Raw genomic sequence first — 27,576 nt, 5'->3', positions numbered from 1 at the left:
TTGTAGTCGTGAATGTTATATTCAATATTTACCAGCAGGTGGCGCTTTAATGTTGGCTCTGGCAGCTTGAGCGTGCCTAGGATAGACGACCAGACATCCCCCACCATCCTCCGCAGTCCGCACTAAAAAAAGCAGCTGCCTGCCAGAGATTTTTAGAATCTCTGTGCAAGACAGAAAAAGCTATGTGTCTTGCTACAAGTTGCAACCTGTTCTCAACATTACATATGTCGAATATGGCCACGTTTAAATTGTGTTTTTTTTTAAAGCCATGAACGTTTTTGGTTGTGGTCTACCAAATGCAAGTATTCCCGTCTTCAGACGAGACGAGCGTTTCGCCTTTGAAGAAAACAACAGCGATATACAACTTGCTGATACGGTGAGTAGTTTGCATAGATATTAAATCCATTGTTAGGTAGTATGCAGTATTTTGTTGTTCAAAGAAGTTTATTCAATCTAGTCTACTGCATATGCCCACTTTCGGTTAAATTGTGTGTGTATGGGGACGTTAAAATGGAAATATTAAAGTAACTTCGTGTATTTTAAAGTCTAAAACACATGACTGTCCTCGTAAAATTAAGAATATGATGTTTGTTGATATCTTCTTCAACAATCTGTCTAAATAACAATGCTTCCTCAAATGTGTATGTATTAATGAACATACTAAAATTTAATTACGAATACGTATACATTTAAACACTGGTAATCAAATACACACTTTGGATTGAAATAATTACTTTTCTACTGAAAGGTCTTCTCCCTTTTTGAACAGATTTGACCATTTCCTTTAGTGTAGCTCAGTGGTGATTTTAGCATGTAAATCTTGGTGAGTCAACAACAACAACAAAAACCTGGGGTGCATGCCAGCAAAGCCACTACACAACACCAATACATTAATTGCACTATAACGGTGACAAACGGAGTCCCAACAGCAGTCCCAATACCTTAACACTGCTTCACCTGGCTATCAGCGGAGCCTTGTCTGGCAGCGAAACAGTTCATTCAGCCTCTTACTGGCTGACTTGCTTAAACAAATGTGATTTCTACTGACAATTGAGATGTACAAACTATGGCATACGGGGACAATGAGCCGATAACAGGCTATCCGTAATTTCGATTAAGACATTAATGAGCGAGCTAGGACGGATGTAGTCAATATAACTATTTGTTCAGCACTTTTGAAATGTACAGCTACAGAATTCAGAACATGGGCCGGTCTTACACTGTTCTCCCTGTACACCAAGTCAGAACCGTAGGATAAATAAATGGGGCATATGAAGCAGACAATGAAAGCTCTTACAATATTCGATGATTACGTTTCTCAAAAACAGGTTATAGGCTACATGTGCACCACCAAGTCAGAACAGTAGGTGAAATTAAGAGATGAAAATAGACCAAATTATTAGGGTGAGGCACATGCGCTACTAACAGCTTACTACACAACATACACTTAGTATTACTTTCTTAGCTACAGTATACATATCTCCCTGGCATATTTCATCATTTATGCAGCAGCATCAAGACATTTTGGTACTCACCTTGTTGTGCTGTGCTCACTTGAACAGGAAGGTGGCGCGTGGCGGTCCTTTGTGGGCAAATTTTGTCATCAAACGTGTCATCAAAGTCTGGCACTCTGGATTTATGGTGCTTTCAAGACAACTTTGAACTCGAAGAAGAAAAAACACTGAATCATGATGGCGTCAGTGATCTTCAGGTCAAATCTCTAGAAAGAGGTCCAAGTTCCGAATTTACAATTCCGAGTTGGTGAAAGTTCAAAATGTATTTTCCCAGTTGTAGCTTGTTTTTCCCGAGTTCCCAGCTGTCTTGAACTAACTAAAGTCAGATTTTGCAGTTCCAAGTTCAGAGCACAAATCATGCTTCATTGACAGTATGTCCAATGTTGAATGTTTATCATTTTAACTTCTTACCGTCTCACCTGGCCAACATCCGGTGAAAATGAAGAGTGCAAAATTCAAACTGCAGAATTATAAATATTTAACTTTCATAAAATCACAAGTGTCATACATCAAAATAAAGCTTAACGTCTTGTTAATCCAGCCGCTGTGTCAGATTTCAAAAAGGCTTTACGGCAAAAGCACACCGATTATCTGAGGACAGCGCCCCGCATACAAAACCATGAAAAACATATTTCAACCAGGCAGGTGCGACACAAAAGTCAGAAATAGCGATATAAAAATGCCTTACCTTTTGATGATCTTCTTCTGTTGGCTCTCCAAAAGGTCCCAGTTACATCACATATGGTCCTTTTGTTCGATAATGTCCTTCTTTATATCCATAAAAAATCAGTTTAGCTGGCACGCTTCAGTCAATAATCCACCCAGTTTCCCTCCATCAAAATGCATAAAAAATAAATCCAAAACATTACTAATAAACTTTTCCAAACAAGTCAAACAATGTTTATAATTAAACCTTAGGTACCCTAATACGTAAATAAACTATACAATTTAAGACGGACAATCGTTATTGTCTTTACCGGAGAAAAATACCAAAGATCGTGCTCTCATTCACACGCTTGGAAACACTACACCCAAAATGGGAGCCACCTAGAAAAACTACAATTTCTGTCTCATTTTTCCAAAAAACATCCTGAAACTCTCTCTAAAGACTGTTGACATCTAGTGGAAGCCCTAGGAATTGCAATCTGGGAGAACTTCGCATTATAATAAAAGTGACAGCCATTGAAAATAGTGGTAGGCTGAAATTATTTTTTTGGGGGGATGGTTTGTCCTCGGATTTTTGCCTGCCATAATCAGTTCTGTTATACTCACATACAGCATTTGAACAGTTTTAGAAACTTTAGAGTGTTTTCTATCCAAATCTACCAATTGTAGGCATATCCTAGCATCTGGGCCTGAGTAACAGGCCGTTTACTTTGGGCGCGCTTTTCATCAGGACGTAAAAATATTGCCCCCTACCCAAGAAATCAAATCAAATGTTATTTGTCACATACACATGGTTAGCAGATGTCAATGCGAGTGTAGCGAAATGCTTGTGCTTCTAGTTCCGACAATGCAGTAATAACCAACAAGTAATCTAGCTAACAATTCCAAAACTACTACCTTATAGACACAAGTGTAAGGGGATAAAGAATATGTACATAAAGATATATGAATGAGTGATGGTACAGAGCGGCATAGGCAAGATACAGTAGATGGTATTGAGTTCAGTATATACATATGAGATAAGTATGTAAACAAAGTGGCATAGTTAAAGTGGCTAGTGATACATGTATTTACATAAGGATGCAGTAGATGATATAGAGTACAGTATATACGTATGCATATGAGATGAATAATGTAGGGTATGTAAACATTATATTAGGTAGCATTGTTTAAAGTGGCTAGTGATATATTTTACATAATTTCCCATCAATTCCCATTATTAAAGTGGCTGGAGTTGAGTCATGTGTTGGCAGCAACCACTCAATGTTAGTGGTGGCTGTTTAACTGTCTGATGGTCTTGAGATAGAAGCTGTTTTTCAGTCTCTCGGTCCCAGCTTTGATGCACCTGTACTGACCTCGCCTTCTGGATGATAGCGGGGTGAACAGGCAGTGGCTCGGGTGGTTGTTGTCCTTGATGATCTTTATGGCCTTCCTGTGACATTGGGTGGTGTAGGTGTCCTGGAGGGCAGGTAGTTTGCCCCCGGTGATGCGTTGTGCAGACCTCACTACCCTCTGGAGAGCCTTACGGTTGTGGGCGGAGCAGTTGCCGTACCAGGCGGTGATACAGCCCGACAGGATGCTCTCGATTGTGCATCTGTAGAAGTTTGTGAGTGCTTTTGGTGACAAGCCAAATTTCTTCAGCCTCCTGAGGTTGAAGAGGCGCTGCTGCGCCTTCTTCGCAATGCTGTCTGTGTGGGTGGACCAATTCAGTTTGTCTGTGATGTGTACGCCGAGGAACTTAAAACTTACTACCCTCTCCACTACTGTTCCATCGATGTGGATAGGGGGGTGTTCCCTCTGCTGTTTCCTGAAGTCCACAATCATCTCCTTAGTTTTGTTGACGTTGAGTGTGAGGTTATTTTCCTGACACCACACTCCGAGGGCCCTCACCTCCTCCCTGTAGGCCGTCTCGTCGTTGTTGGTAATCAAGCCTACCACTGTTGTGTCATCCGCAAACTTGATGATTGAGTTGGAGGCGTGCGTCGCCACGCAGTCGTGGGTGAACAGGGATTACAGGAGAGGGCTCAGAACGCACCCTAGTGGGGCCCCAGTGTTGAGGAAGTGAGTGCTACGGGGCGGTAGTCGTTTAGCTCAGTTACCTTAGCTTTCTTGGGAACAGGTACAATGGTGGCCCTCTTGAAGCATGTGGGAACAACAGACTGGGATAGGGATTGATTGAATATGTCCGTAAACACACCAGCCAGCTGGTCTGTGCATGCTCTGAGGGCGCGGCTGGGGATGCCGTCTGGGCCTGCAGCCTTGCGAGGGTTCAACTAGGAAAAGATACCCTTAATCTTAGATTTGGGACCCCACAGCCACTCCACTGAATAGCAGGCTAATGATTGCTTTGCCATGCTCGCAGTTAGCCTCTGATTCCTTGTTGAATTTGTGATTTCCAACTGACTGTGTAATGTTTATGTCCAATGACTGATGAGCACCGATACGTTTTATCTATAATTTCTCTTCAGTATTTCAAGGATTAAAAACTATTTGCCAGTAGATTGTTGACGTGATTCATGATGATGACTGCTAGCTAATATTTTAAAAGTACGATGTTGACATGATCAATCCAATCAATGCTACTTTATATATAATGTGATTTGACGTCGTTTTATCTGTGGCTAATAAAACTCTATGGCAGTACCCAAGAAACTTGAATTTTCTATCTCTACCCCTAGACTTTGCAGTGATGTAGTGTCCCCATGAGTGACAGAACACTGAGCCAATCATGGCACAACACTCCGTATTTTCTGCTGGCTTGCCCAACCACAGATTTGTGCACGAATATTGCATTTTAAAAGCATGTTATATTAAATTAAGTGCCCTTTAATATAAAGCACATGGAGAATTAAATACATCTTTAATATGAAGAAAGACTTGCAAAAGAAATGGCTAGAAATGTTTTCACTGTTTTTTGTGTGAAGCTTTCATTAAATTACCCCTCCCTATTGCACACAACAAGCTTCCATTCTCCCAAGGGGATTCATTGTTGATTTAAAATTAAATCATCAACCCTGTTTACGGTCAACCATGTGTCAGGACCCGGTTACGAACCCAGGTCTCCGGAGTGAGAAACAGTCACTTAACCAACTGAGCCACGAATAGTCGGCAGAACCCAGAAGATGAGGCAGACACAGCAGTACTTGAGACGGTGTATTTAATGAAGTAAAAAGTGAAGTCCTTCAGGAAAAAAAAGGTAAATCCACAAGGTGGTAGGTATAGCATAAAAAGCCTCAAAAGATACTCAAAAATAAATAAACAAGAACAAAAAACAGAATTCCACAAGAGAGTCCACCGGGATCAACAATAGATCACAGAATACTAGGGCTGGGTGCTAACATACAAACACAGAGCAAATAACTGAGGAAAACTAAGGGTTTAAATACAATCAGGGGAAACGAGGCACAGGTGCAAATAATAATGGGGATCAAAGGAAAACAAAAGGTCAAAAAGCACAATGGGGGCATCTAGTGACCAAAAACCGGAACAACCCTGGCCAAAACCTGACACCATGTTACTTTATTTGGTGCCTAATAGGTACTTACTATAGTCACTTTTTCTATCTAACCTCTTGAGATGGGAGTGTGTTTTTTATGAAGTCGAAAATGTGCTCTTTATGACAGAATGCTATAATTGGGTGAAATCAAACATTTGTTTTTTTTACCAAGTTACATTTTTCAAAAGCACTGAATTGGTGGAACGACCTGCCTATATTTTTCATAGAGAGGGGAAAATAACTGGAATGGGGCCAGGATGTAGGAGGGATTGATTTCATAAACGCTGGACACAACTCAGCCCAGAGTTGTTGACTGCAGAACAAATGTCATGTTCAACAGTGGACTGTTGACTTTGTCAGGTTTCAAAATGTGGCCAAACAGTCAAATTCAATACCCCCCCAGGAAAACCAGGAATAATGAACAAAGTAGACATCATTTTTATAATTTTTATTTTTTATTTTGTTTGAATTATTGTGTCATCTGGGTTTGTCAGGGCTTGGCAGGCAGGGATATCCTTGTCTGACCAGGTCGCCAGGTGTACGGTGTTTCCTCAGACACATTGGTGCGACTCGCTTCCAGGTTGGGTTGTGTTTCAGAGGACGCATGGCTCTCGACCTTCACCTCTCCCAAGTCCGTAAGGGAGTTGCAGCGATGAGACAAGACAGTAACTACTACCAATTGGATACTATGAAAAAAGGGGCTAAAGAAAAGTTATCCTTACTGTAATGTTCATAACCTGGATTTTGTTTATTATATGGGTCGTGGTGTGTAAATTTGGTGTCCAAAGGCCATTAATTTAACATAAAACGATAAATATTTATAAATATAATATTAAATCACTCAACACTCACTCAATTCTTCTTTTGACCCAGAAATATTTGTGTTGCAAACTATTAAATTAAGGGAGTTATTGATCTCTAAAGTGTAAAAAATATCCTTCAGTGTCACTGTCCGGGTTAAAATTCTAATGAAAAAAGGGATTTTAAATGTAGAAATTCATCTTAATATAAATGAACACCCATGGCATAATTGTGTTAGTGCTTGCAACAATATATAGAATAAGGGGTGATATATTGTACCAAAAAAATATTTAAAAACTTGAATAACATTTGTCTGGACTTTTGTGCTTCATCAATTACATTCAGTATAACAAAGGTAAAAAGCCATTTTAAAGCATATCACATGATGGTAATATTGTGATATATTTGATGATTTCACCTTTTCACCGTCTAGTAACATTTGTGACAAAAAAATGTCCTTCAGTACAACACAGAAAATATACTTTTAATGTTATTTTATAAAATGCTATATATTAAATATGAAAAGTAAAGATAATCTTTATAGGTCAAGGTCATTACTTTATATAGGTGGCCAAGGAACTGCCTGTTAAATATGTTTATTTATGAAATCCGTCCTTCAGTATCATGCTTTTGTCCTTCAGCACAACAAAAGTTTCATGGTATACCACAATGTCACCCATTATGCTGAATGACAGTATCTTTGTTATCCCATGTTTTCACTAGTTACAACATTTAGTCATGCAATTCAGATTTACTTGTATGAATACGGAATATTTTAATTTTAAATAATTTTATGGCATTTTAAGGTATTTCAAGGCATTATCTTTATACTGTATATGTCGTTGTCTAATAAGAAGAGGGCTGCACAGCACAGACAAAATATTCATGCAGATCCAGTTACTAGGCTGGAAAGGCTAGCCAGAAAAAAGCAAGGTATTGTTTTCATGGTCTCATGCTACTGTCAGCAACAGAATATGATGTAATAGGATATAAAGCTAGGTGGATAATACTTAATGTTAAGTTGCACTTTTGCACTGTAGTTAATGTTTAATTTCATTGCATTTAAGGTATAACTGATGGATTATATTAATTAATATAATATTACACACACACACACAATTATGGATAAAAACTGGATTATGAATTATATTAGTTAATAGCTGCTTCACATTTGGGGCACTATATGAATAATTGAGTATGTACCAGTTTGATTTGAAGTAGTTTGATGGGCATTTTATGTAGCTATTATGTGTAGGTATCTTGAAATTGCATTTGTGTACCTGCATTAAATATACATTTACCTGTTACAGTGTAACAATGAATAATTACAACATTAACTATCATGTAATAATCGTGTAATAATGCAACTTAATGCAACGTAAAGTGTTGCTGCAGGCTCAAATTATAGAGATTAGAAATGAAATAGTAACAAAACATGGTTGGGAGAGAAAAGGAGATGGAGTTGATTTAACTTTTAAACTTTGATTAAGTGTTTTCATTGTATAGCCTATTATTAATAGACTACTAATAACATTTAATGGATGTGAATCCTATTCTGTGCCAGTGTCATAATGATTGCATTTTCGTTTTTTAGCTATCATAGATGAAAGAAGGATGTCAATCCTGATCATCCACCGATCCATACAATGACACAATCTGATGCTGAAAAACGAGGGAAAATTGGAGATTGAATCAGAGGAGGCGCCGTGAAAAAAATCAAAAAAATGAATGTGGTGATGAACTTAACTCCAGTATCAACTGAAGGAAACCCATTATTGTTATTGCTGAAGGAATCACATTTAATCAATATTTGTGGGCCTTAGTGATATGTCTCATTCAGGGTACAGTATATTTTATATTAAAATACAATATCTTTATTTTGTTGACTCAGAGAGACAAAAACAAATCTCAAAGGAAGAAGTGAAAGATATTTTCAAAGATTTGAGCATTTTTGTCAGTGTAAGGCGGAAAGTTTTTGTAAAAAACCTTCAACAAATTATGAGTTATACCTGTGACATCAAATATGTGCTATTCAAAATAAAATAATGTCCTTTTTTCTGGGTAGTTACATTTCTGCCAGTCTAAGCATGAATATATAACCTTGTGATTATGATAAATGGGCATACAATGACATAAAAAACACTTAGTGTTATACTGAATTACATTTTACTAGGGCACATTCATACAAATCACAATAAAAATGAATTATTGGCTTTATTCTTGAATATAACTAATGTAAGGGCATAGGTAACACTCCAATGAACATAAGAAAGCTTTTTAGGGAATTGTAATTGCTGTTTTTTTTTCTACTTTGAAAACCTTTTGTCTTTGACCCATATATGTTTTAAACTATTATTAATATTAAAAAGTACATAAATATAAACAGCACATTTTATGCAAAGCTCAAATATTTAGTTCTGTCATATTATTCTAGGAATATTTTATCATTGATGATGCATTTCAGTCATCTACCATGTTATGGACCACATTACGGTAATGAGCAAATGAGCAAATGTTAATGTTTTGATCTCTATCTCAAGTAAAATCAAGATCTTTAGGTGAAAAATCGATTAGATTTTTTGCCCATATCATGCAGCCTGGTAACTTTACCAGTATATGCAAACATTTGGTGGCACAGAAATACACAAAAGTTGATATCTTCTTCAGGAGATGTGCTTTAAAAATAAGTAGGTAGAATATACTATATTAAAAAATAAGCTTTGTTTTTACAGCTTTTTCTTTTGTTTTTACATGTACATTCTACACACATTTTATATACACGCCACAAATATATATACATACAGTACCAGTCAAAGGTTTGGACACATCTACTCAAGGGTTTTTCTTAATTTGTACTATTTTCTATGGAATCATGTAGTAACCAAAAAAAGAGTCCAACAAATCAAAAACATATTTGTTATTCAAAGTAGCCAACCTTTGCCTTGATGACGGCTTTGCACACTCTTGGCATTCTCTCAACCAGCTTCTTGAGGAATGCTTTTACAACAGTCTTGAAGGAGTTCCCACATATGCTGAGAACTTGTTGGTCTCCTTCTTGGTTAAATAGCCCTTACACAGCCTGGAGGTGTGTTTTGGGTCATTGTCCTGTTGAAAAACAAATGATAGTCCCCTAAGCGCAAACCAGATGGGATTGCGTATCGCTGCAGAATGCTGTGGTAGCCATGCTGGATAAGTGTTCCTTGAATTCTAAATCAATCACAGACAGTGTCACCAGCAAAGAACCATCACACCTCCTCCTCCATGCTTCATGGTGGGAAGCACACATGCAGAGGTCATCCGTTCACCACACTTTGTCTCGCAAAGACACGGCAGTTGAAACCAAAATTTGGACTCCACAGACCAAAGGACAGATTTCCCCCATTGCTGGTGTTTCTTGTCCCAAGCAAGTCTCTTTTTCTTATTGGTGTCCATTAGTAGTGGTTTCAGTCTCCTCTGAACAGTTGATGTTGAGATGTGTCTATTACTAGAGCTCTGTGAAGCTTTTATTTGGGCTATAATCTGAGGTGCAGTTAACTCTAATGAACTTATGCTGCTGAGGTAACTCTGGTTCTTCCTTTCCTGTGGCGGTCCCCATGAGAGCCAGTTTCATCATAGCACTTGATGGTTTTTGCAGCTGCACTTGAAAAACTTTAAAGTTCTTGACATTTTACATATTGACTGACCTTCATGTCTTAAAGTAATGCTGGACTGTCATTTATCTTTGCTTATTTGAGCTGTTCTTGCCATAATATGGACTTTGTATTTTACCAAATAGGTCTATCTTCTGTATACCACCCCTACCTTGTCACAACACAACTGATTGGCTCAAACGCATTAAGAAGGAAAGAAATTCCACAAAATAACTTTTAACAAGGCACACCTGTTAATTGAAATGCATTCCAAGTGACGACCTCATGAAGCTGGTTGAGAGAATGCCAAGAATGTGCAAATCTGTCTTCATGGCAAAGGGTGGCTACTTTGAAAAATCTCAAATATATTTTGATTTGTTTAACACTTTTTTGGTTACTACATGATTCCATATGTGTTATTTCATAGTTTTGTTGTCTTCACTCTTATTCTACTATGTAAAACATCGTAAAAATGAAGAAAAACCCTAAGTAGGTGTGTCCAAACTTTTGACTGGTACTGTATATATAATTTGATATCTGATTCATCTCTTTTTATTACCCTTTTTGTAGTTAATACATTCAATTTGAAAACTAAAATATCCTTAACTAGCATTGAAAAAGTGAATAATTATTCTATAATTAAACATCTCCCTAATTTCCAGACTGGACTTATATAAGGGTATGGCAGTACAGATACCTTTATCTGGTCCATTTTAGGGTTATGGTTCAGTGGTGATGACACAGTGAAATAACTCATATATCTCAATAACTCTCCTGTCATGTTTTTCTAGGGTCAAACATCATGGCAATCTCCCACATTCTCTTCATCTGCCTCGTCCTCATCCTTCCAGTTTTATCGCAGGAGCCGCCCACCTCTAAACAAGGTACCTTTTGATCAATGATGAACAAGACCAAACTAGAAGGGCTTTCCTTTCAGAGGACTATCAATACTGACCTAACATATTCCTATAAGTCAAGTACTTCCTTTGTATGTAGAATTCCTGCTAAGGACAGTATAGTATGTACACTATATAGTGCAGGATGATATACTGTATGACACTATGGATACACGTTATGGGTACATACCAGCGGGTGTCATCACACTATGGGTACATGTTATGGGTACACACCAGGGGGTATCATCACACAATGGGTACATGTTATGGGTACACACCAGGGGGTATCATCACACTATGGGTACAGGTTATGGGTACACACCATGAGGGTATCATTTACATTTAAGTCATTTAGCAGACGCTCTTATCCAGAGCGACTTACAAATTGGTGCATTCACCTTATGACATCCAGTGGAACAACCACTTTACAATAGTGCCGAAGTTCAGCTTGAGGTGGTGATCCGTCATCCACACTGATATGTCTGCCAGACATGCAGAGATGCGATTCGCCACCTGGTCATCAGAAGGGGGAAAGGAGAAGATTAATTGTGTGTCGTCTGCATAGCAATGATAGGAGAGACCATGTGAGGTTATGACAGAGCCAAGTGACTTGGTGTATAGCGAGAATAGGAGAGGGCCTAGAACAGAGCCCTGGGGGACACCAGTGGTGAGAGCGCGTGGTGAGGAGACAGATTCTCGCCACGCCACCTGGTAGGAGCGACCTGTCAGGTAGGACGCAATCCAAGCATGGGTTGTTGACTTTGTAGGCTAGCTGGCAGTGGCTGCGTTGTTGACACTACACTAATCAAGTCGTTCCGTTGAGTGTAATAGTTTCTACAGTGCTGCTATTCGGGGGCTAGCTGGCTAGCTAGCAGTTTTGATTACGTTACGTTGCGTTAAAAGAACGACAATAGCTGGCTAGCTAACCTAGAAAATCGCTCTAGACTACACAATTATCTTTGATACACAGACGGCTATGTAGCTAGCTATGTAGCTAGCTACGAACAAACAAATCAAACCGTTGTGCTGTAATTAAATGAAATGAAAAATGTGATACTACCTGTGGAGCGAAGCGGAATGCGACCGGGTTGTTGAGTGCGGAAGTTCTATTCAGTAGACGTTGGCTAGCTGTTGGCTAGCTAGCAGTGTCTCCTACGTTAAGGACGACAAATAGCTGGCTAGCTAACCTCGGTAAATTAAGATAATCACTCTAAAACTACACGCTCTAAACTACACAATTATCTTGGATACGAAGACAGCAAAGACAACTATGTAGCTAGCTAACACTACACTAATCAAGTCGTTCAGTTGAGTGTAATAGTTTCTACAGTGCTGCTATTCGGTAGACGGTGGACGTTTGCTAGCTGGCTAGCTGCTGGGCAGATAGCAGTGTAGACTACGTTAGGACGACGAAATACGAAGTTGCAATAGAAGTGCTGACTGTTTCACTTTGTTGTCCTCTTTCTTTTCATTTTTCTTCTGTCCTTCTTTTGTCCTTATTTTGTCTTCCTTTCTTCTGTTAACTAGATATTTTTTGTTGTTATTCTTTGTAAGCTAGCTAGCTTCTTCCAGGAGAGTCCCTAGCAACTGCTTAGCAACAAGTAAACAATTCTGCTAGCAATTCAGCTAGCTAAGATAACTGTACAATTTTATGAAAAATAGTTAATTTTTCAAAAGCCTGTCTTTTTTGGTTTGTTCCTTGTTTTGTCTTCTATTGAGTCTTGCAGTTTTCTCTTGATTTTTTCGATGTACTTCACTCTAAAAAAACATTTAAATCTCAATATATACAGGAGCTCATTTTTCAGCAGCTGCTCAATTTAGAACTCCGGAACACCAATCATCACACTATGGTTACACACCAGGAGGTATCATTACACATTTATCATCACAGGTATCGTGGCACACATTTAAGTGAACTTTTAGAGGAATAGATTACTGATATACAATATGAATGATCTCCTTATACACTCTGGTTTAAATTTTACATTCAAAATAAATAAATAAATATAATGGTTATTTGTGAAAACTCTGTAATATGCTTTATGATAATGCAATGGCACTGTGTAGTTTATTATACAGACTACTACAACCTCTTAGAACACGTGCTCTAAATAAGCATGCATGCATGGGCACATATCGAGTTCTTCCCAGGAACAGGATTACTAGGAATTTTGGAGGGGGCAGTGGGAGCAGTGAGTGGTGCACTGTGGGAAACGGTTTAGTTATTCAGACTCCCCCTCTCAACAGATGCAGCGTTGTAATGTACAAAGTTTGAGTGCAGGACGTTCTATTCCTAGGTGGTTCAGGCCTTTATGATGAAGTCACACTTCTCCTAAGTGTTTCTTCGTGTTATGCAACATTATACACGTTATATAACTCTTTAGCGCTGACGTATTGAATAGAAGCTTTCACTCTACCGTAAGTCTCTTTTGTCTCAGATTTTTATAAGCTTTGGCAGTGGTGCTTTGACAGAGTTATTCTGTTTCCAGTAAGTGGTACTTCATACTGTCAGAATGGGTGAAAGGGTTTGAGCTCCCAGCAAAAAAATATACTAGATTTTATTTTCTGAGAATCAGAGGTACCCAGCCAAAAAGGTTACTGTCTGAGTGAAACAGATGGACATAGAACAGTGCAGGAGGAGAGGACACTGCCAGCTCACGCACACAGACAGAAAATACACATTTTCAGTGCTTCCCATACTAGAGTAAACCAAGTTTTTGTCTCACAGAGCTTTAAAGATGTTCAATTGAAGGGGACAACCTTGGTTGCAGCTATTGCTTTAAAGTGTCTACTTAAGTAGCTACAATATATAACACCAGCTGTCCTTCACGTAAGAATTTCTCTACCATAAATGGGAAAAATGTTACTTTGCACATGTAATTGCTTTTGATTTCTGGAACAAACAGAATAGGTAAAGACTCGATGTACATTTGTTAGGTACATATTTATTTTTAATCACCATCTTGTGAATTACTCTCTGACAGTAGGACTAAAAAGTCAAAACATTCATCCTGACTTTAATCAAAGGGAAGGAGAGGGTTGCGTTTGTTCGGCTGCTGTGTAATAGGAGAGATGGAGGGAGGAAATGGGTGTTTTAATGCGCAGGGTGTTTTAATACACACGTTGCACAAACATCACTCCAAATGAGAAGAAACAATATTGAGAGATTCGTAAGGCAATAGCACCATCCCTTTCATCTGTATAATTGTGTATGTGTATCTGGCATACATCAGTGATGCACATAGGAGAGAGAAAATAGTGAATTAGATTCTATAAAGCAAGTGTCAAACTCATTCCATGGAGGGCCGAGAGTCTGCGGGTTTTTGTCCCTCCCTTGTACTTGGTTGATGAATTAAGGTTACTAATTAGTAAGCAACTCCCCGCACCTGGTTGTCTAGGTCTTAATTGAAAGGAAAAACCAGCAGACTCTAGGCCACGGGTGGGCAAACCTTTTGGTCGAGGGCTACATCAGGATTATGAAATGTAATTCAACGGAGGGCCGCATTTTTGGGGGGACCAATTGTTTGTTAAAATCAATTGGCGGGAACCTCCCGAGTTGCGCAGCGGTCGAAGGCACCGCATCACAGTGCTTGAGGCGTCACTACAGACCCAGGTTCGGTCCCAGGCTGTGTCACAGCTTGCCGTGACTGGGAGACCCATGATTTGGCGCACAATTGGCCTAACGTCGTCCGGGTTAGGAGAGGGTTTAGCAGGCTGAGATTTCCTTGTCCCATCACACTCTAGCGACTCTTTTGGCGAGCCGGGCGCTTACACAGTCGCGAGGTGTATGGTGTTTCCTCCGAAACATTGGTGTGGCTGACTTCCGGGTTAAGCAGCAGGCATTGTGTCAAGAAGCAGTGCGGTTTGGCTGGGTCGTGTTTCGGGGGATGCAGGGCTCTCGACCTTCGCCTCTGCCGAATACGTACGGGAGTTGTAGCGATGGGATAAGACTGTAACTACCAATTGGATACCGCGAAATTGGGGAGAAAAATATATAGTAATAATGTCTCGCGGGTTGGATTGAAGTGCCCAGCGGGCCAGAAACGGCCCGCGGGCCCGTTTCTACTCTAGGCCCTTCGTGGAACGAGTGACACCCCTGCTATAAATCATCCAGTGCTAGCGCTCATCATCTTGTGTACTCTACAGAGAATTACTTTATGCATTTAGAAACCCCTTGATTAAAACACCCATTTCCTCCCTCCATTCCTCCTAGTAAACAGCAGCCAATCAAACAACCCTCTATTTCCCTTTCATTAAAGTCATAATGAATGTTTTGAATTTTCAGTCCTAATGTGAGAGATGAGTAGGCTAATTTACGAGATAGTAGAGGACATTTTGTATCCGAAGTGGGGGACATTTTGTAAAAGAGTTCACCTTCCAGCGACTGGAACACTAGAATAACTGGAGCCCAACATTATATTTTACCCTTGTTTTCTTGGAAAGGTCTGTTTGAAATTTGAGCTTCAACGTCCTGTTGGAGCCAGTGATATCAGCTGTGCACATGGTGTGAAAAGAAGTGACCTCAACTTGGCAGACTGCACTTACTCACGTGGACATTCAAGAACATACATGTGCATATTTATATTTTGAAAATATTAAGTCAAAATGGGGAGTCTGGATGTAGAGTCACATTTTGTGCACAGCACACACACACACACCACCTGTGCTGAATCCTCACCAGTCACGGGAAATTGAGCAAGTATGAAACACTTGAGCATTGCCAAGTGTTGGATTGATTTTTCCTTTTCATTCCGAGGAAGTTCCTGGTAGAAAAGGATCTGGTAAACAAGTTATTTTTAACCTTTGGCCACCCTGATGAGCTGCTAACCAAGCCAGTGGTATGCATCTCTCCTCAGAAGAGCCACACAGCTGTGAATTCTCCCTAGGCGCCAGAGCCATTCTACCTGCTATTGTGCTGTCCCTCTCAGCGGTGTTGATGTGGCACATTATGGGAGATGGTATAATTACTAAAGGACCTAAGTGCCTCTTCAAGGCTATGAACAAATAGGAGTGTTTACCGAAAGCTCCCCTCTCTCTGGGAACACATTCATATAATCATGTACTATAGTACAGACAGACCAGGACAGCGCTCGCCTGATACAGTGGGGCAAAAAAAATTGTGCAAGTTCTCCCACTTAAAAAGATGAGAGAGGCCTGTAATTTTCAGCATAGGTACACTTCAACTATGACAGACAAAATTAGAAAAACTATCCAGAAAATCACATTGATTTTTAATGAATTTATTTGCAAATTATGGTAGAAAATAAGTATTTGGTAAATAACAAAAGTTTATCCCAATACTTTGTTATGTATCCTTTGTTGGCAATGACAGAGGTCAAACGTTTCCTGTAAGTCTTCACAAGGTTTTCATACACTGTTGCTGGTATTTTTGCCCATTCCTCCATGCAGATCTCCTCTAGAGCAGTGATGTTTTGGGGCTGTTCCTGGGCAACACAGACTTTTAACTCCCTCCAAAGATTTTCTATGGGGTTGAGATCTGGAGACTGGCTAGGCCACTCCAGGACCTTGAAATGCTTCTTACGAAGCCACTCCTTCGTTGCCTGGGCGTTGTGTTTGGGATCATTGTCATGCTGAACGACCCAGCCACGTTTCATCTTCAATGCCCTTCCTGATGGAAGGAGGTTTTCACTCAAAATCTCACGATACATGGCCCCATTCATTCTTTCCTTTACACGGATCAGCCGTCCTGGTCCCTTTGCAGGAAAACAGCCCCAAAGCATGATGTTTCCAGCCCCATGCTTCCCAGTAGGTATGGTGTTCTTTGGATGCAACTCAGCATTCTTTGTCCTCCAAACACGACGAGTTGAGGTTTTACCAAAAAGTTATATTTTGGTTTCATCTGACCATATGACATTCTCCCAATCTTCTTCTGGATCATCCAAATGCTCTCTAGCAAACTTCAGATGGGCCTGGACATGTACTGGCTTAAGCAGGGGGACACGTCTGGCACTGCAGGATTTGAGTCCCTGGCGGCATAGTGTGTTACTGATGGTAAGCTTTGTTACTTTGGTCCCAGCTCTCTGCAGGTCATTCACTAGGTCCCCCCGTGTGGTTCTGGGATTTTTGCTCACCGTTCTTGTGATCATTTTGACCCCCCGGGGTGAGATCTTGCGTGGAGCCCCAGATCGAGGGAGATTATCTATTATCTATTATCCACTATGGTCTTGGCCATAGTGGAGTTTGGAGTGTGACTGTTTGAGGTTGTGGACAGGTCTCTTTTATACTGATAACAAGTTCAAACGGGTGCCATTAATACAGGTAACGAGTAGAGGACAGAGGAGCCTCTTAAAGAAGAAGTTACAGGTCTGTGAGAGCCAGAAATCTTGCTTGTTTGTAGGTGACCAAATACTTATTTCCCACCATAATTTTCAAATAAATAAATTAAAATCCTACAATGTGATTTTCTGGATTTTTTTTCTAATTTTGTCTGTCATAGTTGAAATGTACCTATGATGAAAATTACAGGCCTCTCTCATCTTTTTAAGTGGGAGAACTTGCACAATTGGTGGCTGACTAAATACTTTTTTGCCCCACTGTATGTCATATTGCTGTCATAAACATGATAGGAATGATCATTTATCTTTCCTACAGCTTATTTATAGTTTCCTTAATTGACCCCTAGGAGCAGAAGGTAATAAGATGCATCATATTACAGCGTTTCAGGTGTAGTAGTAATTGGCTTCGGAGAAAATACTTCCAATTGCACTATTTTATTGCCAGCTGTCATTTTCCTGCAGATACAGCAGATCTCTGAACACTTACTATGAGTGTAGTTTTCATGCAGTGTACTATGTAAGTGCAGTTCTGAGAACAGATGACGGCAGATGCAGTGTACTATGTACGTGCAGTTCTGAGAACAGATGACGGCAGGGTTTTCCCCGATATTCCTGTGGGCGGTAAAGTCTGGCTGACAGATTTAGAGGTATGCGGATACTTCCAGGAAAACGTAGCTGTCCGCCATGCGGCATTATGTTACGAGGATGAGTTATGTTACGCTCAGTTTGTCTTACACTTGAATAGCAACTCAGCCCTGTAAATGGTCTCAGCAACAGGCGTAGGTAGATAGGTCGAGTAGACTGGGTGTGTGTTCATGTTTAAGTTTGACTTTTGACTTTTTTGAAAGTCTATATAGAATGTGTGTGCTCACCTCCTCTCACGCTTGTCGTGGCTGGAAGAAGGTGAGGACCAATGCGCAGCGTGGTAAGTGTTCATATTCTTTAATAGAACTCAGAACACTAAAATACAAAACCAACAAGAGAACGAAATGAAACCGAAACAGTTCTGTCTGGTACAGAATACAAAAACAGAAAATAATCACCCACAACTCAAGGGTGAAAACAGGCTACCTAAGTATGGTTCTCAATCAGGGACAACGACTGACAGCTGCCTCTGATTGAGAACCATACCAGGCCAATACCAGGGGAGGGTCTGGGTGGGGTGGCGGTTCTGGCGCGGGACGTGGACCCCACTCCACCATAGTCTTTATCCGCCTCTTACCCCGCCTCCGTGGCCTCTTTAGAGCGGCGAGCCCTCGCCGCCGACCTCGGACTGGGGACCCTGGCAATGGGTCCCGAATGGACGGGAGATTCCCGCAGCACTGGACAGGCGGGAGACTCCGGCAGCTCCGGAGTGAAGGGCTATTCCGGCAGCACCGGAGTAACAGACAGCTCTGGCAGCTCCTGACTGACTGGCGGCTCTGGCAGCTCCTGACTGACCGGCGGCTCTGGCAGCTCCTGACTGGCGGGCGGCTCTGGCAGCTCCTGACTGGCGGGCGACTCTGGCAGCTCCTGACTGGCGGGCAACTCTGGCAGCTCAGGACAGACGGGCGACTCTGGCAGCTCAGGACAGACGGTCGACTCTGGCAGCTTTAGGACAGACGGGAGACTCAGGCAGCTCAGGACAGACGGGAACACCTGTAGGGAGGAGACGGAGAGACAGCCTGGTTCGGGGGGCTGCCACCGGAGGCCTGGTGTGTGGAGGAGGCACCGGATAGACTGGACCGTGGAGGCGCACTGGAGCTTGCACAAACCTACTCGAGCACTGAGCCTGCACAACGCTAACTGGCTGGATGCTCTCCGTAGCCAGGCCAGTGCGGCGAGGTGGAATCGACCGCACTGGGCTTTGCTGGCGAACCGGGGACACCATGCGTAGGGCTGGTGCCATGTACCCTGGCCCGCGGAGACGCACTGGAGACCAGATACGTTGAGCCGGCTTCATGGCACCTGGCTTAATGCCCACTCTAGCCCGGCCGATACGAGGCGCTGCTATGTAACGCACCGGGCTATGCCTGTGCACCTTGGACACCGTGCGTCTCACGGCATAACATGGTGCCTGCCCGGTCCACCTCTCTCCACGGTAAGCACGGGGAGTTGGCGCAGGTCTCCTACCTGACTTAGCCACACTCCTCGTGTCCCCCCTCAAGAAATTTTTGGGGCTGCCTCTCGTCTCAGCCGTGCTGCCGTGCTAGCTCCTCATAATGCCGCCTCTCGGCTTTCGCAGCCTCCAGCTCTGCCTTGGTGCGCCGATATTCTCCCGCAGTACCCAGGATCCCTTGCCATCCAAGATCTCCTCCCAAGTCCAGGAGTCTTGAACCCGCTGCTCCTGGATACCACGCTGCTTTTTCCGGTTGTGGTGGGTGATTCTGTCATGGTTGTCTTCGTCCTCCTCTGACGAGGAGTAAGAAATTTCAGACGACACATTTCTGTCTAGTACAGAATACGAAAACAGAAAATAATCACCCACAACTCAAGGGTGAAAACAGGCTACCTAAGTATGGTTCTCAGTCAGGGACAACGATTGACAGCTGCCTCTGATTGAGAACCATACCAGGCCAAACACAGAAATCCCAAATCATAGAAAAAAGAACACAGACTGCCCACCCCAACTCAGGCCCTGACCATACTAAAACAAAGACAAAACAAAGGAACTAAGGTCAGAACGTAACAATCCTTCTCTCTCTCTCCCTCCCTTCTCTGCCTCCCTCTCAGCCCTCTTCCAGATCCGCCCCCAGATCACTGGCTGTGTCTCCCATGACATGAACACATTCCGCTGCAGATGGAATGTCGGAGTTTTCCAGAACCTCACAGAACCCAGAGACCTGCGGATATTCTACTACATTAATGATAGGAAGTGAGAGAAAAAATATTCCCTAATTAAGGGAGACATAAACATTCTGGAGCTGAAATTAAATAAATTTAATATTTGAGAGCCAAATAGTTTTTCTTCTGAAATCATTTGTAGTTCTTAACTGTATGGGAGTCTCTCCCTCTTATCTAAATTATGTCAGGTGCATGATGTCAGTCTTTCGTTTCATCAGCACATTATTAAAACCTCTATGTTGTCTCCCCTTGCCTGCAGCATATCTCCCAAAGAGTGGGGTGAATGTCCTCGCTACGCTGACAGGACAAACGAGTGCTTCTTCAATGAAAGCTACACGAAGGTCTGGATGACCTACAGTGTCCAGCTCCGCTCTGGCAATCAGGACATTCTCTATGACGAGGTCATCTTCACTGTGGAAGACATTGGTTAGCCTGGCCCCTGTATTCCTAAACCACAGTTATTCCTCCATTCATAGCTACCTATAGCTACCCTACACTCACCCGTGTGTCCTCTGTCTGCCTCCACACATCTCCCATATTTTAAACCCTAATAACTTTTTTATAATTGGAAAATTACATGTGGAAATACTGAATTTTATACACCGAACATTAGGAACACCCCCCCCCCCAAACCCGTTCCACAGGGATGCTGGCCCATGTTGACTCCAATGCTTCCCACAGTTGTGTCAAGTTGGCTGGATGTCCTTTAGGTGGTGGACTGTTCTTGATACACACGGGAAGCTGTTGAGCGTGAAAACTCAGCGGCATTGTAGCTCTTGACACACTCAAACCGGTGTGCCTGCCACCTACCATCAAACGCACTTAAATATTTTGTCTTCCCCATTAACCCTCGGAATGGCACACATACACAATCCATGTCTAAATTGTCTCAAGGCTGAAAAATTCCTTCTTTAACCTGTCTCCTGCCCTTCATCTACACTGATTGAAGTGGATTTAACAAGTGACATCAATAAGGGCTCCAAGCTTTCACCTGGATTCACCTGGTCAGTCTTTGTCATGGAAAGATCAGGTGTTCCTAATGTTTTCTATACTAGAATATACTACATTTTTGATGTGCCATTCTGCATTTCAAGTGGTGAACCTAACATGGTTTTAAATGTGTTCCAGTGGAACCAGACCCTCCAATAGCGCTGAACTGGACCCTGCTGAATGTGGGTATAACCGGGAGCCACTTTGATATCATGTTGACCTGGGAACCGCCACACTCTGCAGACGTGTCGATGGGCTGGATGACGCTGCAGTACGAGGTGCAGTACCGCGAGGTCAACTCAACACTGTGGAGGACGGTGAGTCTACACACCCTAAAACAGGGGAAAACTCCTAGCCCTGGCCTTTATGCATAGGGCTGGGTTAGGAGTTCTTCTTGACTCTGTGATTAGACCAGGAAATCTCCTGGCACCACCTATACCCATTCTATGAGGACTCTGTTTGACTACTTTGTTCACACTATTGCAGATCATTGGGTCATTTCAGGAACTTTACATTGGCAATAAAGATTAAATGCAGTTGTCATGCCCTGACCTTAGATAACTCTGTTTTCTATATATTTTGGTTAGGTCAGGGTGTGACTTGGGTGGGTACTCTAGGTTTCTGTATGTCTAGGGTTTTTGTATGTCTATGGGTTTTTGTATGTCTATGGGTTATTGTATGTCTATGGGTTTTGTATGTCTACGGGTTTTGTATGTCTATGTTGGCCTGATATGGTTCCCAATCAGAGACAGCTGTTTATCGTTGTCTCTGATTGGGGATCATATTTAGGCAGCCCTTTTTCCCACTTTCTGGTGTGGGATCTTGTCAACAGTTAGGTGCCTGTGTGCACACTAGTAGCTTCACGGTTCATTTGGTTGGTTGTTTGTTGTTTTGTTCAGTGAGTTTCAGTTCATTAAAAATATGTGGAACTCTATTCACGCTGCGCCTTGGTCTAATCATTACTACAATCGTGACAGCAGTGTTCCAGTGTTCACATAAACCTTTCTCTGGACATACAGTACCTACTGAGACTATGCAGTCCAGATTATTTTGACCTGACTAAGGTTTACTGTATTTGTTTTTGTGTGGATTCCGCGATGCGTTTAGCTTTTAACAGCTAGGAAACACCTCGAACCAAACAACAGTGCTAGGTGGCTGTACTACAGACACCGGCCATCGTCGTGGGAAAGACACATTTTGAAAAACTTTTGAAAAACAACTAGTTACAGTAATGAGCCAACCTGGATACTAAGGAGATCCTGAGGGTAATCGACGAGTACCAATAGCTTTAAGCTATGGAGGAACAACATACTCCATCATGGAATGATCCTACTACCTCACAAAATAACTCTAACCCGACAAAAAAAAGAAAAACAGATTAATCTACAGACACGAACAATTGACTTACCGTTGAAGTAGAGGCTAGTGTTCTGGCTGGAATCCATGCAACACTGGAAAAGTTCTGTGAGGAGGTATTAGGGCTGAGGGGGAGTTTGGAGTGAAAATCTAATATTTTCTGGGATTCCTGAGGACGCAACCAAAATTCAGAGGGCGCGACCAGAGAATTAATGCATTCCGCCTTGAAATTTCCTCTAGAGACTGTAAACCTGGTGGCTTTCCACCGTGTACACAGACTTGGAGCTCAAAGCGACAAGACTAAGGGTCCCTGGCCAAGCATCGCAGAATTTGAACACTAGCAACAAAAGGAGCTGATCAAAAGCAGGGGAAGGGAGCTTAAAGAGACCAAATTCGGTCTCAATTACCAATTTCCATGTGAGATAAACGAACGTCGCAAGGGGTAACCGTGCCTTTCTCATTGTGGACAAACTCTTTATAGATGGACAGCTATTCCGAGACAGCTCCATAACTCCATGGCTGTACCAAGTTCTACAGGGACTTCAAGTTACGAAAAAAATAAAGTATGGGAAAGGTAGAAATATCTGAACACTATAAAGTGGATATGAACACACACGTACTCAATTACATGTTCACTTATACATATGGACTAATATACAGTACCTGTCTACTTATGGAAAAATTGCCCTGATTAACTCCTTAGTCATATCTCAGTTTACTCACTTACTTATTTATGGTGCTGCCTACTCCTGATGATTTGTTTTTTTCAAATCATATGAGCAAAAAATATTTTGGTTTATCTGGGATGCTAAACCAGACAAAATAAAAGTGCCTATCTATATTATGAATATGAATTAGGTGGGTTGAAATGATTAAATATAAAAGCACTAAACCTCTCTCTGAAAGCTTCACTCCATTCAAAAGTTTTACTTGAACCCTAAATTGTTCTCAAGTAGATTACTAAGAAAAGCTCATCCATTGTTTAAAAATTGCCTTTTTGCCTTTGTGCAGATTGCCATGTCTCATTTTCAATTAATTAGTATCTCACTTTTTCAAATGAGCATTGCAGAGCTGGCTACAATTTCAATTTCACCCCCCTGAAAAGATAGAACAAATATTACAACAAATATTATGGCTGAACTCAAATGTGCTGGTTGATAAAATACCTGTATTCATGTGAAAGATGCTAGAAAATGGTATTTTGTTCTTAAATTATATTGTAAATTGGAATGGTAGAGTTACATCTTTCATGGAGTTATCAGAATTGTACAGGAAGGTCTGCTCAATCCAAGAGTACAACCAATTACAGTATTAACCCAAAAATGGAGATGGCAGGTGGCAGCGGGAGGAGGTAGGGAACTGGTCTGTCTGCCAAATATACAGGATCAAATCTGGCGGAGGAATAAAAATAGCATAAATAGGAAAGTATACCAGTTTCATTTGAGGACTGACAACTGTGACATACAGATTGCAAAATAGTTGGGAAGAGATTTGTGATGTAATGATTCCATGGTACAGTGTGTATGAGTTGCTATATAAAAAGACGCAACATTCAAGACTTCATGCTTTTCAGCTAAATTATTCTATAGAATTCTTGCCACCAACAAAATGTTGAATATTTGGGGCATAAAATCATTGAAGCTCTGCAGATTTTGTTGTGAGGATACAGAATCAATAGACCATTTATTTTGGTATTGCCCTCAGGTAGCCTGTTTCTGGTCTCAGGTTCAGGAATGGCTGAAAATGCATAACATTGATCTAAAATTGACCTTAGAAATAGTAATGTTAGGAGATCTGGAGAGTCAATTACTAATATAATTATACTCTTAGTAAAAATATTTATCTTTAACTCGCAATCTGTGGATTCTATTCGATTAGATAGATTGAAATCTTACGTTAAAACATCACAGCATAGTTGAAAGATATATGTTGTGTAGAAATCCGAAGAGGGTGGCCAGAAGAGAAAGATGGGATGGGCTGAAGGAAGCTGAGGGTTCGGTTGTGGAATTGGAGACAAGTGTGAGTGGAGTTGCTGGGCGGAAGATAGAATGATGGTCAAAGATGAAGTATAACAAGTATAAAAAATAAAGTAAAAATAAAACACAATTATAATAAGAAGTAAGATCTGTTGACGTGCCCTTGAGCAAGGCGTTGACCCTGGATGCTTCTGTGTGTCGCTCTGAATGGGAGTCTGTTGGATGACTGGTGTGGTGTAGTTGTTAAAATAAAATAAATAAGAAATGAATCGATTTTCTGCATTATTTTAAGATAATTTCAGTGAATAATAAAATGACCTAATAATCAAGACTTATGCCTCCTGACACATGGTAATTTAGAACAAGGGCAGTTCCAAGGGCAGTTTGCCCTCTCATTCTCCCTCTTTCACGTTAACTCCTTCTATGCAAGGGAACATGAATCTTTGGGGTAATCTACCAAGGTGACATACCAAGGCTCTATTGCTTTTAAGTTGATTCATGTCTTTATATGACATTATATATTTCTCAAGGTGACTTATCCTCAGTTAAACTCTAAGTAGTGTGTCCCTTAAACCAAATCGTTAAACCTGCAGGTGTAAGTTTTGTTTCCTCCTATCGTGTGGGTGATATTTACTAACAAACTGGTGTGAAACCTCTCTGTTTTGACTGCAACCCTAGGTGGACCTTGAAAAGGGAATGCAGCGATCGCTATACGGGCTGCGCACCAACACAGATAATGAGGTCAGGATGAGGTGCAAGACGCTAGCATCCCGTAACTTTGGGGAATTCAGCGACTCCATATTCATACACATCCCTACTAAAGGTACTGATGTATTGTTTTTGAAATACTGTCATATAAAATGTTTGCTGTTATAATATGTATGATGTCTCTGTTTTGAATCGTATATATTGCTTTCTATATATTCATATGTGCTCAGAGTCGAGACTTCCAGTTACTGTCCTACTTGTCTTTGCTGCTTTGGGTTTGGCAGTCATCCTAATGCTGGTCATCTATTCCCAGCAACAGAAGTAAGAAACTTTTACGTTTTACCTTTCACTTTGTCTCAAAATACCAAACCTCTTCATAAACAAATGTAAAGTCTAATGCTACATGTCTTTTAATAACACTTCCACTATCTTTCTTCAAGGTTGATGGTGATTCTCCTGCCTCCAATTCCTGGTCCCAAAATCAAAGGCATAGACCCAGAGCTTTTTAAGGTATTAACTTAACTCAATGAAAAATACCTAGAATGCTTTACTTGTACCATTAAAACCATTGCCACTAGAGTTTTATGGGGAGGCAATATGAATTACCAGCAAGGTTGTAATAAGTGTGTGTTGCCCCTTAAACTAACTGTGAGGTATTATCTGTTGTTTACCATAGAAAGGTAAGTTGGCTGAGCTGACCTCCATCCTGGGCGGCATCCCTGACTTGAGGCCAGACCTGTACAGCGACGACCCCTGGGTGGAGTTCATCGAGCTGGACATGGAGGAGCCCAACGACAGGCTGACTGTGCTGGACACCCAGTGCTTGATGGACCACTGTGCCTCCTCAGACTGTCCCCCTATCATCATTGGCTTCAGGGATGATGACTCGGGCCGGGCCAGCTGCTGTGACCCTGATCTGCCTGACCCAGAGGCCCCCTTCCACTCCCTCCTCCCCAACACCAGCCACGCCCTGGAGCCCTCTTGCCTGGCCAGCACTAAGGCCAGCTCCCCAGTCCAGACCCCCACCACTGAGGATTCTCCCTGGGCCGCACCTGGCAGGGAGGACCTCTACACCCAGGTGAATGAGGTGAGACCAACTGGTGACGTGCTGCTGACACATGACGAGCAGAGGAATGTGGAGGAGAATTCAGAGAAGGATGAGAAGGAAAAGGAGAAAGAGAAGAAGAGGAAAGAGTTTCAGCTGCTGGTGGTGAATGCTGATGTGGGAGGCTACACCTCAGAGTTAGATGCTGGGAAGATGAGTGCCAGACTCCCCACTGGGAGAGCCAGCCAGCCTGCTCCAACAGAGGACAGTAGTCTTGTGCAGGGACAGCCCTTCGGAGAGTACCAGAGCCTGTACTTTGAGGCTGAAATGCCCCCCATTCCACCTGCTTCTCCTGTCTCCCCACTGCCCCCTGTCTCTGCCTACACCATGGTGGAGGGAGTAGACAGGCAGAACAGCCTCCTTCTGAAGCCTGGACCCACACCTGCACCCCAGCCAGTTCTAACCAAGCTTCCCCTGCCCACACCTACACCAGAGGGGTACCTGACCCCTGACCTACTGGGCAACATTATCCCATAACAAAGGTGTAGGGACTATGCCAGTCATTTGTGATTGGACACAGATCAGAGGGGGCATGGGAATTCAGTGCCTGAGTGACTAAACCTCAAAAGAGTAGGGTCCCAAATGTCATACCTACAAAAATGAGAGGGTTCCCTGCCTTCCCCCCTCTTCCCGTTCCTTCTCCCAACATGACAGCTGTAGACATTTTGAGGTTTGGTAAGATGTATGTATGGTGAGTACAGGAGAGGGGTCTGTTCTTCAAGGTGCCACACCTGTCTGCAAAAACTTAAACAAAAACTGAGTGAACAAAGGAAATAGGGAAAGGACAAGAAGGAATTATGGTCTCTCACAGGAACTGGCCATATGAACCTCTTCACATATTATGAATGTGAAATAAAAATATATATTTTGAAGAACATCACCTACATGTGACTTTAAATGCCATCACAAGGAAAAATACTTAACTTAGTGTTGTTGTTGATAATGTTGTTTACAATAATCCCAATAATTGGTCTTTACAACTATTAAAAGTATTTACAGTTCTCAATATTGTGTCAAAAGTGAAGTATTTGGTGATCAAGTGGGAATCTACCATATGTGTTCTGCTGATTGACTGTGGCTTTTCAACAAGTCTAAAATAGTAGGACATTGTGCTTACTGAATGTTTGCTGTTATTTTGCATATATACAAAATGTGTGATTATTAAAACAAGAATAAATAATTCTGCTTACTATGTTGTACGCTACCACTTACAAAAAGGGGACTATCAAATGTCAGATTATCCTTCTGGAGATCTCTAAATGCTAATGGTTCTTTATTGTACAGCTATAATGTTACTCATAAACATCTTCCACATTTAAA

The 27,576-nt window shown here is 41.5% G+C and overlaps 1 protein-coding gene across 1 annotated transcript; it reads left to right on the top strand.

Moving 5' to 3' along the window:
• Positions 1-97: 97 nt before the first annotated feature.
• Positions 98-27,576, top strand: ghrb (growth hormone receptor b). The gene is made up of 9 exons (XM_046370260.1): positions 98-376; positions 10,898-10,990; positions 20,011-20,152; positions 20,381-20,547; positions 21,250-21,428; positions 25,122-25,266; positions 25,382-25,472; positions 25,592-25,661; positions 25,828-27,576. The coding sequence occupies exons 2-9, from the start codon at positions 10,909-10,911 to the stop codon at positions 26,731-26,733; spliced, it is 1,782 nt and encodes a 593-aa protein (XP_046226216.1). The 5' UTR covers positions 98-376; positions 10,898-10,908; the 3' UTR covers positions 26,734-27,576.

This window comes from Oncorhynchus gorbuscha, linkage group LG11 (genome assembly GCF_021184085.1).
Source record: "Oncorhynchus gorbuscha isolate QuinsamMale2020 ecotype Even-year linkage group LG11, OgorEven_v1.0, whole genome shotgun sequence".
Taxonomy (NCBI): domain Eukaryota; kingdom Metazoa; phylum Chordata; class Actinopteri; order Salmoniformes; family Salmonidae; genus Oncorhynchus; species Oncorhynchus gorbuscha.
The sequence above is the reverse complement of the archived record's forward strand: the minus strand, read 5'-3'. Positions and strand labels throughout refer to the sequence as shown.